The sequence below is a fragment of the Simochromis diagramma genome, unplaced genomic scaffold, assembly GCF_900408965.1.
Source record: "Simochromis diagramma unplaced genomic scaffold, fSimDia1.1 OVJJ01000421.1, whole genome shotgun sequence".
Lineage (NCBI taxonomy): Eukaryota > Metazoa > Chordata > Actinopteri > Cichliformes > Cichlidae > Simochromis > Simochromis diagramma.
The window spans coordinates 1,425,997-1,444,338 of record NW_024387250.1 but is presented as its reverse complement, the minus strand read 5'-3'; the positions used below and the strand labels follow the sequence as shown (position 1 = coordinate 1,444,338).

General features: G+C 41.3%; 1 protein-coding gene across 30 annotated transcripts in view; it reads left to right on the top strand.

Annotated features, from left to right (window-relative positions):
* LOC120714784 (neurexin-1a) overlaps positions 1-18,342 on the top strand; it is a 258,553-nt gene that overhangs the window by 99,480 nt on the left and 140,731 nt on the right. For all 30 annotated transcript variants that reach the window (XM_040001214.1, XM_040001244.1, XM_040001235.1 and 27 more), the window contains 3 exons: positions 188-629; positions 8,352-8,735; positions 15,912-16,115. In XM_040001214.1, the coding sequence (XP_039857148.1) occupies positions 188-629; positions 8,352-8,735; positions 15,912-16,115 (1,030 nt within the window). The remainder of the gene's footprint in view (positions 1-187; positions 630-8,351; positions 8,736-15,911; positions 16,116-18,342) is intronic.

The following is an 18,342-nucleotide window of genomic DNA, read 5'->3' as shown; positions in this document are numbered from 1 at the left end:
AGATTACCAATAGCTGAGGCATGCGATCCTTGCTTATAACACCGTGTCGTGGGATGAAATATCACATGGACATCATGGTGTTTAATTATGCATATTTACATTCCCCATTATATTTATATTCTGCAAACCGATCTTTGATTTGCAGAATATGACTAAAACCTTTTTTTTTTATTGTGTTCCATTTCAGGTTGTATACAAAAACAATGACGTGAGACTTGAGTTGTCCAGGCTGGCCAAGCAAGGTGATCCCAAGATGAAGATCCACGGCACTGTGGCCTTCAAGTGTGAGAACGTGGCCACTCTAGATCCCATCACTTTTGAGACGCCTGAGTCTTACATCATCCTCAACAAGTGGAATGCTAAAAAGACAGGCTCCATCTCCTTTGACTTCCGCACCACTGAGCCCAACGGCCTTCTCCTTTTCAGCCATGGCAAACTCAAGCAGCAGCCAAAGGATTCAAAGAGTCCTCAAACTCTTAAAGTGGACTTCTTTGCTATCGAGATGCTGGATGGCCATCTGTACTTGCTGCTGGACATGGGCTCGGGAACCACAAAGACCAGGGCAGTCAACAAGAAGGTCAATGACGGCGAGTGGTACCATGTTGACTTCCAGCGAGATGGAAGATCAGGTAACTTTTTAAAAAATCGTTAGCAACATACAATATTTAGACGAATAGCATGCAAGAAACAATAATAAACAATAAAAGGCACCTGTTGCTGCATCTGTCGCTACTATGAGAGTGCAATACATTTAAATGTAAAAAAAAATATGCAACATGGCAAAAAATGACCACTTAAACTGAACTGATGTACTTTATATCAACAAAATATATTAGGTTGCGTGACTACTACTTGACTTCCTATCATGTAGGTGAAAAGGGTCTGTGGGCTTAACAATAGTGTTTTCACAGCAGTAGTTTACACCTTCCACATGTCCTGACTTGAAGTACTGTAGCAGTGATGCATTTCTCAGCAGTTTATTTCCTTCGTAGCGCAGACAGTGACCATCTACGATCGAGATTTCTTAAATAATAGTGCCATAAAAACAAAATACAGTACTTCAGAAGGCTTGAAATTATACAGAGACATGCCACCACACTCCTTTGTGTTTTCATACACATACAAACAAACACCCACATTACATGCAGTTCAGTAGCCCAGCAATCAAACACAGTTTTAATTTTGTGTGTCGTTGTCCTCCTGGCACCAGAAATGTGCAGTATGGTGATGAAGTAATCCTCAATATGACTGACTAGTTTAGCCTTCAACATATAAAGTGCGATCAAGAAGCACTGGCCCATAAAAATCAAAAATACATACTAACTAGCTTAAATTTTCCTCTTCACTTTGTAGAAGTCCCATTACAACCATGAACTGTGGCATCATGTCACTGTGTGCCGGCATACTGACATCACAGGAAGATTTCGGTATCATCAGCGCAACCTTTGTTAGCCACCTATTTACTTACTACGTTCGGTTCTTTCCACTTTCTGAGTTGGAAGTTGAGGGATCACTGTTTCAACACACTGGTGCAGATATAACGTGCATCAAAGAGTTTCAGGTACAACAGGACAGAATGAGACTTCTGCAGAGCGATCTAAAAATAGCAGCAATGCTCAAAATACTTTGGTGGTGAATAAGAAAACTGCCTTGAAGGGGAGATCAGATTTTTATGGGCCCTTTGATCACACTGTGTACGGTACAACGCAGAATTCAGAAGAAACTTAAATAAGGAGCTCTTTAAACAATTTTACTGAAATAAAATTATTTTCATGGGGTCATGGACTTGTTTTCTGAAAAACTGAATTATTCATTATTGTACCAGCGTTGGTTCACCACTGAAACTTGGAATATTTCTCCACACACTGCCTGCCCTTCCACTTGTTATAATTATTTTTACATATTTATTATAAAATCCAATTGAATAGTGATAACCCAACTTCAGATAGTGGCTACGTGTCACGATTCCAGACACATATTTGCAACAAAATAACTTTGTCCCCTCTCACAATGTGTCCTCTAAGCCCCGGGTCGCCCTGCACTGGTCCCTGTTGATTTGCTTATCTAAGCAGCAATTTGTTAGTGTGAGCTTAGAGCCAAGCCCTTGCAATGTCATGCTGCAAATTAGATATACCCCTTGACCATGTTTTCCACTCCATCTCAAGAGGTGGAAATTAGATTAACTGTTTCATTACCCCCCTAAGCAAGTCTGGGTTGTAGTTCCAAATTGAGCTAGATACAATGTTAAAATAGTGACAGCTTTCACACATTCAGCTCCATTAGTCATTGACAGGTTTGTAAAATTAGCTCCAATACTCTGTTTGAGGTGACACAATACAGGCATACGCTGAAATAAACATTACTGAGTGGCTTCTATTGAATTCGCTGGGAGAAGAAAGCTGTGGGTACCTTCTCAGATGACATAAATCCAAAACATTTAGTTGCGGTGCGCCGCACTATAAACAACATTGTCTTGCTAAATTAAATTTTTTTTCATTATGTGTGTAGTAACCTCTGATCACCCTCCCCCATGCAGTGCACACATGTACACACGAACACGGGCACACAGAACCCCGAGCTCTCTCATCGAGCTCTCCACTCACTGTTCTCTCTGTCTACCCTGCCTAAGTTTCCATGGAAACAGGAGGGGGTCTCTCCCAGGACTGAGACAGTTACTGCACAGTGCTGTGCTGAGCTGTGCACTAATGACATTTCAGAATAACTTTTCCTTCTTTTCTCAAGTCCTGCGGATCAACACTTACGTACTGGCCTGTAGAGAGGATGTACAAAGGTCTCGCCAATATGACGACTTCCCTTGTGATACGAATAACAACATGGCGAGGATGCTTTAGATACGTGCACACAGTGGCTTCAAATTGTGAAGCTTTTTTCCAATTTATTTATTTATTTCTTACATCCAGGTTTCTATGATCTGTACAAAGCACTGCTGCTTATGGTGTGTAATGGTGTGGATACCACTCCTGAAATGTATATATTATAATCTCTATATATGTATTAACAATTGTGAATCAAAAATAAATGTGCACAATAAATCTCAATTAAAGCTATAATCAAATAAAACAATCATCGTCCTGAACTACAACAGAAAGCCTGCAAGAATAAGTAGGTAGGTAGAGAGGTTGTTCCATAGATCAGGAGCTGCCACCTAAAAAGCTCTGTCACCTCTATTTTTGAGCGAGTGACATCCAAGAGCGGTGAGTTTGTAGACCTCAGTGCTCTGGTAGGAGTGTAGGCCTGTAAAAGTTCCGTTAGGCATGGTGGCGCCAAACCTTTGAGCCTCTTAAAAGAAAGTAATAACATTTTAAACTGGATCCTGAAATGGACTGGAAGCCAGTGTAGGCAGGCCACTACAGGTGTGATGTGATCACACTGCTTCTTTTTACTGGCATTAAGCCACGAGGTTGCATATTTCAGAACAACTCTCTTGGTTACTGCTCTCTTCAGACCACTCTGGGCTACTATAGAAACAGAGCAGCGCTACATGTTGGGCTCCATGGATGACACTCTCTCTTTGTAATGGGCTCATTCTGAGCCCAGAGTTGTCAGACGATTGCTCGCATAAAATGTTGCAGCATAATCTGTCACTGAGGCTGCTAGTGGTGGCCCGTGGTATTATTTTATGCAGCTCATGAGAGCACAGAGGATTCTGTACATTTCATTCATCCACAGTTCATGTCATACTGTGATATAGCAGTATGGTTCCAGCCATTATACCAGACTGAACATTTCTAACTGTGACAAATAACCGTTGTCAACTGGTAACAACACAAAGCACAGAACATAACTGAATGACACAAAATTAACAAATGAGTGAAAATGCCATAATAAAGCCCAGTTCTGTGAGCAGACACATTGTAAACACTAACTAGGTGTCTGATGTTTTCAGTGTACCATCAAACATATGCTTGCTCCCTAAATTAGAGTGAGGTATCAAAACCACATGAACCTATGTCCTAACTGAACTGAACCACAGTTTATTGTCAGAGCTAATTTAACACTGATGAAAATGATTATTAATCCTACAATCTAGTTCTCTTAATTGAACCCTTTAAATCGTACACACGAGTCCTTCAAGGTAATTTTCAAAAACAACATAGAAGAATTCACCAGTCCCCCGAGAGCGTGACTCATCAAACATATGGTATTCTTGGCTTTTCATCTGTGTGTCAGATGTTTTATTAATACACACCACCAAGCACATCACTCATAACAAAAGTGCAACACAACAGCCAGACATAATTATCCGCAGCCCAGTCCTCCGTGTGCAACGCTTCCTGCAGCTGTAACAATGGTGGATAATGATCCCTGCCCTATTTAGTTTAGGCAGCTCTTTCTACAGGAAGCAAGCCTGCAAATGGACTCTGGCTCTCAGACAGCATCTTCTAACCCTCAATGCATTAGAGACGCTAAGAGACACTCTGCTTTTAAGTGAGGGCTTCTGGGCCGCAAGTGCTGTGGGTCACTCATCAGAGACATTACACGGACATTGCTGTGTTGTAGCCACACTTCCTGCTAGGGCACACGCGGCGCTACTTCACACACAAACATGCACACGTACACCAAACAAACAGAAGCAGGCACGCACACTCTTATAGATAACATATTCCCTATCCTCACAACCCACTCACGAGCTTCTTTTTCTACAGAGAATCCAATCACAGGGAGAGATTTGGCCGTATCGCCCTAACTGGATTGTAGTAATCCCCTGTCTGACATGTTTTGGGGATGTGTGAGTGGGGTTAGGGGACATCATGCCAAGTTGAGCCTGGCTGCTGATGCAAAAAGTGTGAGAGAGATCTGAGCTGTCATTTGGACCCCTGCCTTCAGGTTTGATGATGGAGTACCACTTACAGGTCAGCCCACAGAGAGGGATAGAGAGAGTAATGTGGTCAGCGCTTTTAAGTTGGCTAGACTGCTGATTTTTGTCGTCATCATTCAGTCATATTTTAGCCCTCTGTATCTGTTTGATCATCTCGTTTGTAATTTCTGTACTCATTTTTCAGGACACTGTTTACCACTGTGTTCCCACTGCTTTCTTATCTGTCATCATATACACCCCCCCCATCCTCTTTCCAGGCTTCTTTATCTCCATGTTCTCATCTTGTTCTGTATCTCCTCCTCTTTAATGTTAGCATTCACAAGACACACCCCCTGATATCAAAATAATAGTGTTCAAAACATAAGTAGTCCTGCAGTGTGTATATGCCCTGCTGTTAGGGTAGTCGTCCAACATTACACAGATCCACTCTGCTTTCACATATTCTTTACAGAAGATTGAGAAGTAAATACATCACTCTCACATGATGCCCAGGAGATGTAGATATCTTTCTTCTTCTTCTTCTGCATCAATTTAGACAGATTCTTTCTTCGTTCTTTATGACTGTAATAAGACTTAAGTGTAGATATCATGAGGTTTAAAGCATCCAATAACTCGATGATGACTTTAACAGTATCACTTTATATTCTACTTTCAAAGAGCAAGGCTTTCTTGTAATTTTTAAAAATGGTCAGACTTTTTGAAACTCTTTCCAAATTTTTCATTGGACATTACCTGCTTTTTCACTCATTCTCAGTCCAGTTCAAGTACCAGCCTCTTTTCAGTGGAATTTCTATTTGTTAAGCCACTTTTACACTGACCTATGATCTTATTAAAGCGTAAACAAAGACACCAAACTCAAAGGATGGACCGGTGTTGTGTGTGCCAAATTTTAAATTGTATCTTTAGGCATTTTGTTACTGGCAGCGTCTTACAAAAATGTATCATTTGTTCCTATTTCTTTAGTGAATTTGTAGTTGAAAAATGCCAAAGATAACACAGTGTGACAGGTATAAAATAGTATTTTGGCACCAACACCAAAAAGCTATTTGCCAAAAACCTGGCATATTTTGGCATGTGCAGGGTGTCCTTAAAAAAGTTGAGGAAATTGAATAAGTGGAGAACAAAAGAGGAAAGCTTACAAAAAAAACTATCTACAGCGGATAAATATTTATCTGAAAGCAATGTGAAACCATAAGAAATAGGAACAATACAGATCTAACATAGAACCTGAGAAATGCACATGGACCATCATTTGATTCATCTACTGTTCACTGGAAAAATGAGAAAAGGGTGGCTCTCAAGAAGGGAAGGGAAACAGGAAGAAAAGGCTGCCAAATTACACAAGAATTGAACTGAAAATCAGCGGGCAACAGGTTTACACCAAAGTTGATGTCAGTACATATGAGATCAGGAGAGATGCCCAACAGTGAGTGTCTGCACCCATCTGTAAAAGACGGTGGAGGCTCTGTCATGGTTTGGGGCTTTTCAGTCAGTGGTGTTGGGGATCAAAATTGATTAAACGAGGAAGATAGAAAAGTACCATCAGACTTTAATCCACCGCACAGTATCTGATTGGCAACAGCATCATTTTCAACATGATCAACGATCTTAAACACATTGCCAAAGCAGTAAAAGCATACCTGGATAGAAAAGCAAAGAATGGAACATAATGAGTCATGGATTTACCTCAAAGAAGAGCTTTGTATGTCCTTTAGGAAACACGGAGATGGCAAAATATAAAGGAATGAAGGGTGGCTCAAGAAGTTTGCACACTACTTCATTCACGAAAGTAATTTTGCAAACCAGTTCCTTCAAATGCCTGTCACAGTGTGGGATCTGACAAAAAAAAAAAGTGTTTGCGTGTGTGGATACTTCTCTCGCCATTCACGCTGACCACACTGATGTTCATTCTTCAGCCGGGCACCTGCTCTACTCAGAGAAAAGTTTCCTCGCTAATGAGTTTGATGTAGTGAGCTCGTTAGCTATAACCTGAAGGGAGCTGTTCTGGCTGCATGACGGGTGGCCTATGCCAAGTGTGCAAAGCTTGGAAGTCTCAACAGCTGTGGCTGGAGAGAGCAGGGGCAGTGGGTGGCGGCAGGAAAGTGCAGGAACAGATGCCTGGGGCCAAGACCCTGAGAAAAGAGCTGGAACATGTTAGTGGGACCCGGTTAATCATTGTGCACTAGGTCCTTAGCTGTCTCTCTCAAACAATTTTGCAAAAAGGCTGGCTCACCTTGGCTATGAAGATCATACATGAACAAGTGTGTTATTAGCATAGGGAGTGATTTTTAACATTTTTTTGTTATGTGAAACGATGCTTCTGAGAAAAAAGGCTTTGATAGAAAAAATAGAAATGCAGATATTTATTATATGTATAATTAATTGTGATATGTACATTCATGCATGCTAATGGTAGCTGTAATGAAATGTGAAATGCCCCATTTAATATCTAATGTGTCTCTAAAAAATGCCAGGCAGCCCTGCTGAAATTCAAGTATGGCTTAGGGCTTGTTTCCCCAACATAAACACTTTGACTAGAAAAGTAACTTAAAAGCTACACTTCTCTCCCACATACAGTACAAGCATTACAGCTTTGCCATTTAGCCCATGGCAATCAACTATTAGTTCCTTCATATCTGCCATAGCATGCATCTGCCACTCAAAATGCAAATTTTGACTCTATGGCAATTTTATTTTTAAGCATCCATCCAGGCAGTGGCCTGTGTGGATCCTCAGTGCCACGGTATATAGATTACTGGACGAGGATGCGGGCAGTGGAGGCAGCCACCATTAATTAAAGTCCACAATGGTTCCTGCACTGAGAGTAACAGATCCATATACAAATTAATCACCCGGTCTGAGTCCCACAGTAAGGCCTTCCTTTTCCACAGCTTTACAGTCCAGTCATGTCCGCTGTTGTTTACCGTGCTCCAGATCGAGAATTAAACCTGAATGAGAGTGATAAATCATGTTGGGAAACACACATGCTCTCATTGCAGGTTTATGTGTTTGAGAGGCAAACAGAAGGAGAGACAGGGTGGCAGGGGGGATCGGAGCCTCCAGTCCGTTAATCAAGATCAAAAAGATGGTTACGATGTTTTTTTGGGAAGGGTGGCTAAAATGATAGAGGGGGCAACTATTTTTCTTTTCCTCACTAGTTTCTTTATGACCACTGCTTTATAGATAAAAGAGATTTATTATGGCAAACCCAAGGAAAATGGAGAGGATACTCTTAGGAATCCCAGATTAAACTACTAATAGACTAGCTGCCCTGTGATTAATGCATCTTATCATCTCTCATCAGTCATTCTAAATGAAGAAAATCCTGACCCTGTCCAGATGGATAACACTAATTAGGTTAATTTCTTCATCAAAACATTTTCAAATGGGTCTTCTTTGCATCTTTGTGGTCCTGTAGGACACACAGTGCCTTTTGGAGGCTAAATGTTTACTTACCTCAAAGTAGCTGTGGCAAAACAATAACTTATTCTTCCTGTATCTTCATTTTTAGGTACCATCTCCATCAACACCCTCCGCACTGCCTACACAGCCCCTGGAGAAAGTGAGATCCTGGACTTGGATGACAACCTGTACCTCGGGGGTTTACCGGAGAATAGAAGGGGGTTGGTGTTCCCCACAGAGGTGTGGACTGCACTGCTCAACTATGGCTACGTAGGCTGCATTCGAGATTTATTTATTGACGGACAGAGTAAAGATGTCAGACGGCTGGCTGAGATCCAGAAAGCTGCCGGGGTCAAGCCCTCCTGCTCTAAAGAGCCTCCCAAGCAGTGCTTGAGCAACCCCTGCCAAAACAATGGGATCTGTAGAGAAGGCTGGAATCGCTACGTGTGTGACTGTTCTGGGACTGGATACCTGGGTCGCTCCTGCGAAAGAGGTAAAACTTTGTCTCATTTTGTCTACCCAGCTGTTAGACTGCTTATAATTTCTTTCTCTTAGGCGTAATCTTTGCCAGTGTAAAATGTTGATGATGCTGCACAGCGACCTCACCATGCATTATCTTCTGATGTAGGGATGGGATCATAAAAGTGTGAATATAATTTACATCAAAGAAAAGCGGGAAAAGATTGGTTTAATTATATCCGCCATGGATGTAGTATTCTTTGTCTTTCAAGTTCATGTTGAACAGTGTCAACACACAAAAGCCTGCAGGTGGTCTTTTTGTTATCCAGGCTTATGGTTGAACATCGCCAGCTCTCTAACAGCAGGTTGGTGGTAATTTAAGGCAGGAGAGAAATTGCGGGAGGAGACCGACAGCAACAGAGAAGCAGGCAAAATGAGTCAGGATACGGAGGGTTGATGTTCGACTATGTTGAGTGGCAGGTGACTGATGCACCACCGAGACACTGCTGGTCACGTCCACCATGCACACTTGCCTGTAAATTGGCTGTCTTCTGCTAACCATTTGCCTCATCAAACCACTCGCTCATGACCAGACCTGGTGCAGAATACTTATCCTTCTGTCCTCCAGAGAAGAGAAATAGGAGAAGTGAGTGTCACACCGTGAAACCTTAGGCCTCTATGTCTGACTTACCCCTGATTCTGCAGGAATTTGTCTTTTTTTACTTATAGCTGATCACTTAGAAATTAAAAGAACACTTTTTGTTCTGAACTTTCTGACTAGTGTTTCAAGTTGATAGGGTCGCAAATTATACTAAAAAAACGAATAGTCACATATTTGTCTGATAAAAAGCTATAATTGCTTGAACTTAGCCCTGAGAAAATCTTCCAGAACTGCCCTTAGTACTCTAAAGCAGATTCTTTTCTTCCTGTTTTAGTATTTTGCTCTATTTCTGCAGCTAGCTGATAGCAACGAAGTACAAGAAATTTTTCTGTGCTATAAAATGTATGAAGAGAATTTCAGGTGTATCTTTAAGGAATTGTGAGATTAAACATTTCTGCACGATCAGCTTTAATTTGCTGATCTTTTTGATCAATGTACTTTCCTTTTATCCACACAGTGAGACTAAGCAAATACATTTTTCCAATTTATAGTTCTTTTATTAAGGAGAACTGCAATATTAAGAAATCATAGGATATTTCCATATTGGTTGAATGAATTCATAGCTATATACATATAATCATCACAGATTCTAACCTGAAGCAGTAGACTATATATTGGCGTGTTAAGGGATTTATATTGCAGCAGCATGCATAGTCATGAAATCTCAATGGTGCAATAGTAGCAAATGCATGAAAGCATTTAACATATGCATAATCAAGGCAAATGTCAAAAAAGTGCCCAAGCATGTGACACTGTTATCACAGCGTGATGCATCTTCGCCGAAACAGGAACAGGTTCTCTCATCTGAAAAAAAAGAAAACAATCCGCTGCGGTTGGAATGCACCACGTCCCACACAGTTACATGTGTCAGCTCCACACGTGCTTTTGCTATTCCTCTGTGCTGAAGTCACTTGCTTCATGAAACCGTATTACCAAAAGTAAAGGGATGTTGTATAGTTGGAACTCTGTTTAGTGTGTGTTTTAAACGGATCTATTGTGAAATGTAAAGTTATCTGAAGAGTCACAGCTTGTCTTTTTTAACCATAACTTGTATGTGGACAGTGCTTATCTGTTGTTTTCTCTCTAACCTCTACTTGTTAGTCTTCTTAGGGCAGATGCACCAAATGTTACGGTGATGCAACGCTTCTAGAAGCAGTATAAACGTTTCTATGGTATTTTAAGAAGTGCAGCATCGATAGAAATGACACAAAGTGTGCCAGTGTTTGTAAAAAATAAAAAGTATCAGGAGCAACATGTTTCATCCAAGCCCCACCATTCAAAGGCTACATGGCAAAGGTTCCTGACCTGGTTCCTGTAGTTTTCTTGCTTTGGCTTTGTGATAAATACTTCCAGTCCATAACGACTTAATTATGAACACTGTTTACACATTAAAACTGACTGGGAAATGAATAACGCATCAGAAATTAGTCAAGTAGTCATAAGAAAATTTGGAGTAGTCATTTAAAAACCTTAATTTTGAAAGAAAAGGCAACTATATATGTTTCTTTTAGTTTTTGTTTTTTATTCTTTTAATATTGACCCAGTCTTCTAGCAATCGTCTGACTCGGGAAGGCAATTTCTGGTGTGAGTCTTGCCACTGGAGTGGGGAGGGAGTAAGTTATTATGTCCACAAACCAACCACCCCCCACCCCCTGCCTTCCCACCTACAGATACACACACACACAAAAACCATGAGTATAAATGGATGACGCTGATTTATAACTCCAACTGCACTTTAGAGATGCTAATGATACTGATGGAAATCTGGCGAATGGCACAAAAACAAAATGATACAAAAGCACATGACACTGTTGTGAAATGAGGCTTGTTTAGTCACGAACGTCTTGAAGGTATGTGGCACGTGTTGCGAATGCAGTGTTTTAGTTAGTTCTGAGGCAGGAAATTAATATTTGATTTAAAAAAGGGAGCAAAAAAAGCAGAAATAAAATGTAGTGTAAAAGAAAATACGGTAAGTCGGTTTCCATATCTGATGAACGTGTCAGTGAGGCTTGTCTCCACGCTACTTTGATTTTCCACATGTGCACGTTGGTTTTAGCTAATGAGTTGACAGGAATTAGGACACAGTACATGAGGGAGGTGGAGTGGGCAAGGGATACAGATCGTTTCTCTTCAGGAAGATAATTACTTATTCAGAGAGTGTTCTTGGGTCCAAAGATATAATCCAGCCTGACTTTGCTCTGAAAACAAAAACAAAAAGCTGAAACAGTTCCACATTAAGAGACTGCGTGTTGCAAAGATTTCCTCCACCGTGACCTTCTGTACTCTCTTTGAACACCAGAGCCGTGTTCTGGCGTCTCGGCTTCTCCGTCCAACTCTCATTTTCTGGCTGTCTCTGCACTTGTGTATGAGACAGGCATTAGCAAGAGTGTGAGTGGGAGCAGTGGTACAGAGGATGGGCTCTGGCGTGCTGCCAGCTGTTTTGAATGCTCCAGATTGCCTCTGCACTGGTAGGATGAAGCAGGCACCAGCAGGCCGAGGAGCTGTCAAAAGAATTACCCCAGCTCTCACTTATCCATGCATGGTGTACCACCCGGTGGCAAAATACAGCTACTGCATATGGCAGAGGAGGAGGAGGACGACAAGTGAAAGGAGCAGGAGGTGGATCTTCGGAACACAGCCACGGAGCTATTCGCCCTATTTTGAGACATTTTAATTAAGCAGACAAAGCAATTTTCCCCCCTTGCATCCCAAATGTCTTCCCCTTCATTGTTCCTCCAGTTGCTAATTAGCCCAAATATTAGTCTTGCAGTGTGAGGCTAAAGCAGCCTCCCAGATGGTGTGGTAGGTGTGTTGTAGTACATGCACATATTCCCTAATGAGATTTGACATGCTGGATTCCAGCACTGACAGCACCTGCATCATTTCACAGTGGCTGCAGCTGAACGTGTGCTTCAACATACCCGCAATGGATAAGCTCGGTGCTGAAGATCAGTGTACAGATCGATACATGAGTCTGCTCATTGTACACCAGACATACATAACAACTTGCTGATTTGCAGTGTAGAGGCTTTGCACTGTGCTTTTACCAATACGACAGTGATGCTATTAGTTCAAAATATATATTTAAAAAAAACTGTATAAAATATAGCAGCCTTACAGCTTCAGGGTACTCTTAAGGGATATATCATTAAGTAGAGCCTTGAGTCTACTGCAGTATATTATTGCCAGCATGTACTAAAGGTGTCTAATACCTTGCTCCAGAGCATAGTGCACAACAATACAATGCATTAACTACTTATGTAAATTAGTATAAATAAAGAAAAACTCTGTTCTTTGAGAACATTTATTGCTTTTCAGAGCATAAAGCCATTTGCCATCGGTCCAAAGCAAAAGCCAAGAGGTGCAGAATGCTATTGCATAATTGAGAAAAGCCCTTAAAGGAGAATATGGCTGAGCGTTAGCATTAAAGCATGTTTTAGCCGTGCCCTTTGACAGCACACTGTGTTAGTCACCATTCAGCACACTTGAATCTAGTCATAATTAGAGAGAACCGGTTGTCCCGCGCCCTTAAGCGATGGACATACATGTGTAGAAAAGTGAAAAACATGGAAGACGCGTGACTGTACGAGCGCTGGGGGTCCATTTTTTCGAGGAAAATGTTGAGGAATAGCTCTGGCTGAAAGATTTTGATAGCGCAGGATAGACCTTGAGAGATGAGCTAATTGTCCTAACATTCTCGACCGGCTGAAAGATTTTGATAGCGATTGAATGCAAAGCTGTACTACTTGTAGCTTCCATTTCATAATGCAAGAGCTGAAGTTGCATATTATCCCAATCTCAGCTGATCTATTTTCCATCTTCGCTCTCATTTCATAGCTCAGATAATGTTGCCGTATGGTCACAGGGCAGCAGATGTGAAGCTGGCCCATGATGCTGCTTCCTCTCTGTGCATACACAGAACATTGTTTCCCTGTCTGAAGAAATCCACTCAGCTTGTAACTTGTTTCCACACTTTTAATAGCCAGTGTGTCTCTTTCGTGGATTGTCTATACTTGGGTTCAAAGACGGCTGCGGTGAAGAAGACATGAGCTGCCTTGAATTATTTATCATATCTCTGAGCCATTTCCTCCTGTTTATTATGGATGTTGAACACAAATTTTCCAAAAGCCTTTTGGCAGTTGTTTTCTGGCAATTTTTGAATTGGGTTGAGTCTGGTGCCCCGATACTGTGGGACATCACAATCCTGTGGCATGCAGCTGACAGCTCAGCCTTCCTGCAGAGTCTGCTCTCCTCGGGGGGAGAAAGCAGGAAGAACTGTGTGCCTGTCTGCCATTACCCCACCCCTTGTTAGTAGTACAGGCTTGTTTGTTACTTCTCTGAAAGTGCCCCAACGCCCCCTCAAATCGCTACTTGTTTTCTTGTGAAAATCAGAAAACAATGTTGCATTGAGCTTTACAAGACAGAAAATGAATGCTTGGTTTAGTTTGGTATGCTCCATCTCCCCTCTGACAGCCTCCTGTTGGGTTGGCACAGACAGAAGCTCCGGCTTCAGTCCTCTCAATTTATTTTGATATTAAACATGGGAGTGCCATTAAAAATGACTCGGCTTGCAGGATTGGATTTTTGACAGGTCCTCACTTTGCATTAGGTAATGATTCCCTCACATGTCATCCTCCATTTTTTCCATATCTGTATTCTGGAGCTTTCTTATTTATGACATTTTAGATAGTCCCTTATATGAATTTCAGTAAAGGTGACATCTTGGATGAAATGCAATATTTACTCCAGTTGTGATTAATTTTATCCTCCTATCCAGTGTGGGGAAAAAAGCTGAAGATTATGCAGATGAGGGAAATGTGAAATGTCTTTCTTTTATAAGGGAGCTTGCATAGGTTACATTTAGCAAATGATTCATTTTTCTTCACCCTTAAGGAGACACAATGCTTTACAATTTAAAGGAATATATTAACAAGTTCTCAGCATCATCGCTGCATGTGTTTATTCTTTAATGTGTTGTTTCGTGCAAGCATAATGTATCTTGTTTCAGAGCGAGGTGCTAATTCTTTAGCAAGAATTCTATACAGGTCAGCACTCTGAGCTGCCACTCATTGTGCAGCAGTAATACATTTTTGCCATGCACCTAAACAACAGACAGTTGCTGTTAATGGACACTACAAAGCATAATTAAACACTGAGGGGGACTTTTTTTTTTAAAGTTCAGATACTTTTCCTGCAAGTATCGGGACCAGGTGCAAGGTGGTATAACAGTGACACATTTTTCAAGTATTCGAGAAGCTTGAACAGTTGCTTCGCTTTTTCCCTGGCATTGGCTAACAGTTTCCAAATGTAGCTCTTTGCTTTAGCTGCCTGGCAGGGAGCAGACAGTTTAGCAGTGGGAGCTCGTTTGTCACACGCCCCTGTCATCTGCATCATACCCCAGGAGGGCGTGGAGAAATTGGATTTGGGTGAGGAATGTGACGGAGTTATCCCAGGGGATGGATGTGACATTGGCTCTGTGTGACGAGGAAGTGGTGATGAGGTGGTTTGTGTATACTGGTACCCTATCACCCACAACAGTCTCCATCTCCCGTCCCTCAGTCTCACCTTATATCTGTCTGGCTCAACTCTGCAGCTGCAGTAATGGCTTTGTTATTGGGTTATGGTTTAGTTACACTACCGGAAATGTTGTTACAACCTCCTGCCAGCGTTAAACAATCTCCCCAGCATTTCTCCAGACGGCCCGCTTAATGCTTTGAGTAAATGCAGTCACCCTGAGCAGAAGCTCGATATTCAAGGTCCATATACTATTACAATTCTGTCATCGTTAGTGTTTTTTCCCCTCGGTCAATACCAATTTCTCCTTTCATGGTTTGCCACTATTACATTGCAAATACAAAATACTTGTGGATGCCACTTGTTATGTAGGAGAACTTGGACTTTGAGTTTCTTTTATTTGTTTGTCACGAAGGCTTCATTTCACCTTGGACTGTGTTTTTTAAGCTTAATTATTATCCAAACATGTACTTGCCACTGACTCTGTGATCGAGTCCACCAGCTGAATTGGCACGGGGAAGACAGGAGTCAGTCTTTTGGAGAGAGTTTGGCTTGCTGTCAGCTGTAGTACACAGCAAAATGCGACGCCAGACTTTGACAAGTCTTTACACACTGCTTTTGGGTGACATATCTGGGCACATGCCATTTAACAGTCACATACTCAGCAAGTTTTTATATTGTATTTATATTTCTAAGAGACTAATTTTAGGATTCATCAGCAGTCAAAATGACTCAGTGTTTCTGCTGTCTGTGAGGCAAGGTAGCTCAAAAAAACCAAAAAAGCTCCCGTCTAAGAAATAGATCCAGACACGCTGACCGTACTTGTCTCTGTTCTGTTGAGTTATATGGTGTATTCATTCCTCTTTTACATGACTGGATATTATTACATTTAATGCACTTGTTTCATCAAAACTGAAAGTCGCGACATTAAATAAGGGCATCATTTTAAGCTGAGCTGACAGGCCCGGTCATTGCATTACCATAAAACTGTTACGGTCTATTTTACCAATCACGTATCTTTTTTTCTCTCTGCAGAAGCGACCATCCTCAGCTACGATGGCAGCAAGTTTATGAAGGTCCAGCTACCGGTGGTGATGCACACAGAAGCTGAGGACGTGTCTTTGCGGTTCCGCTCCCAGCGAGCCTATGGCATCCTAATAGCCACCACATCTCGGGACTCTGCTGACGCTCTGCGAATTGAGTTGGAGAGCGGCCGCGTCCGGCTGACTGTCAACTTAGGTAATGCCTTGGATGTACACACGCTGCGGCAGATAAGTCAAATTAAGCTAGAAACCGCTTTTAAGGGAACATAGCCATATACATACTCCTGCTCCCCCACACACACTCGGAGCAATTGGTCTCCTTTTTATATATATATTGAATAGAAAGAGATGGTGTAAAGACTTTCAATGGGAAGACTCTGCGGCTCTTTGCTCACTGCCAGTCGAGCACACGGCCAGCAATGCCCAGCAGGGAATGCTCACTGCGTGTACCGTCAACACACTCAGATCATCTTAAAATGTGCAGCTTACAGTGCAGACGCTGCTGTATTCTGTATTTCCAGTTATAATTCATACCAGGAAGCTAATAATTCTTCTGGGGATGGGGGCATTTATAATATTTAGTCATTGCCTAATGTGAAGCAGTCCTTATTTGGGGCCAATAAATACCCTGCACACTTGTTCTTTAATCACTTTATTTAGAAACACTTTTATCATTGTGGGAGGAATGCATGGTCGTGCATGAATATGCGGCTGTCTTAAATGAGTACAAAGAAAGACACCCTCCACCCTCCACCCCTTCCTCTCGCGTGCCTACAGCAAAAATGGAAAATTGAGGACAAATGAAAGAAACACATTTCGTTTTTTTGTGCGCGCGAGTGTGTGCACATGTGCTTATTTGCTCAGAAAAGAATCCAATGATGCCTGTGAAAAGTTTGATATCTCTCAAACAGAGCCTCGGCGCACAAATGATAGCCATCTATTTCTCCTTTCCACTGGCTAAACAGAAATGGGCTCCCTAAGCGGAGCCGTTTAGCGGTGCATGCAAAGTAGACAGCCTGTGTCTGCTGTCAACCACAAGGAAGCATGTGTCCCACCATGGAAGACAACAGCGCCACACACTGACAGCGCTGACAAGTCATATTACTGCGACTACAAAAAGATGCCCTCTGATGAAAACAACAGGCTACGGAGTTTTGTTTTCTTTTGGATTATCTTTGACACATTTCAGGGTTTTTTTTTTAGTTTGTCTGTCAGGTTCAGTCCTCGATGCCTGTCTTCCTTGTCCCTCCTTCAAAAAGCAGAGCATTCCCTGTAAGGGTAGGCTCGTGTTGGTCTCTGGCTGTTTGCGACCACTTTTCTGCTGCGGTTGACAACACATGACAAGCAGGGCCAAATGGGAAGCAGGGGAGGGAGTTCGATCTGGGTCACCTTTCTTAGAGCTCGACACAAACTTAGCCTTAAGAAAGAAAAGAAGCGAAGCAGAATTCAGGAACAGTAGTGGGAGTAGAGTAAGATTAGCTGGGTATTTAGTACAGGAACGCCAAGTTAAGTTGTCACAGTAGAATCAAGATAATTATTTCTTGTTACCGTCAAAGAAAACAGCTGTGTAGTGTAGACTAAAGAAGAGCATTTAGATATTTTACTTAATAAAAATGATCCACATTCCAATTTAAAATACTAAAATCAATATGGTGAAGAAGACTTAATTTAATATCCACATCGAAAAATGCACTTATGCAGAATGGATGTTTTAAGTATGCTACCACATGAAATATGAATGTATGAATCGCATATACAGCACTAGAATAGAGTAATAGAGTAGAAATGAATCTGCTTTATATGATACAAGGTGGTTTTATATAACCTGACTAGACTTTTATTATCACTAAAATGTGCATGAAATAAAAAAAAAACATGTTAAATGGCTCTTAGTGGAATAGATGTTATTTTATTGTGTTATTATCATTAGTGCAACATCATTCAGCATCATAATATTGGCTAAGGTGGAGCTAATTTTACTTGCTTACTAAAAAGTGGAATATTTTGAAGTAGGGAAACGGGATACAAAAGTAAAGTATCTCAAACTGAGCTTAGGAAGCACTCGAGTACATATAATTAATGACTGTTTTTTTTCCCTGCTGTTGGAGAAATAAGAATACCATTTAATTTTGAATTTTAGCTTATTGATATTAGTTAAAGATGTAACATTGATAAGTCATGTAACAAAGTAGCAAAAAGGGACAATGCTTTAAAGTTGTCTTGCACGGGAGACACATGGGGAGAGAGTTGGTATACCTTCCAGTTGGCCCTGCATGACCCTGACCAAAATCTGAGGCTCTCATAAGAAAATAATATTAAAAAAGAGAAAGAATTTATCTTGGTGTATGTAAAACATATCTCATGGATAAACATAGCACTGCCATGTAATTAAACATCAATTCTAATGGTTAGGTGAAAAATGT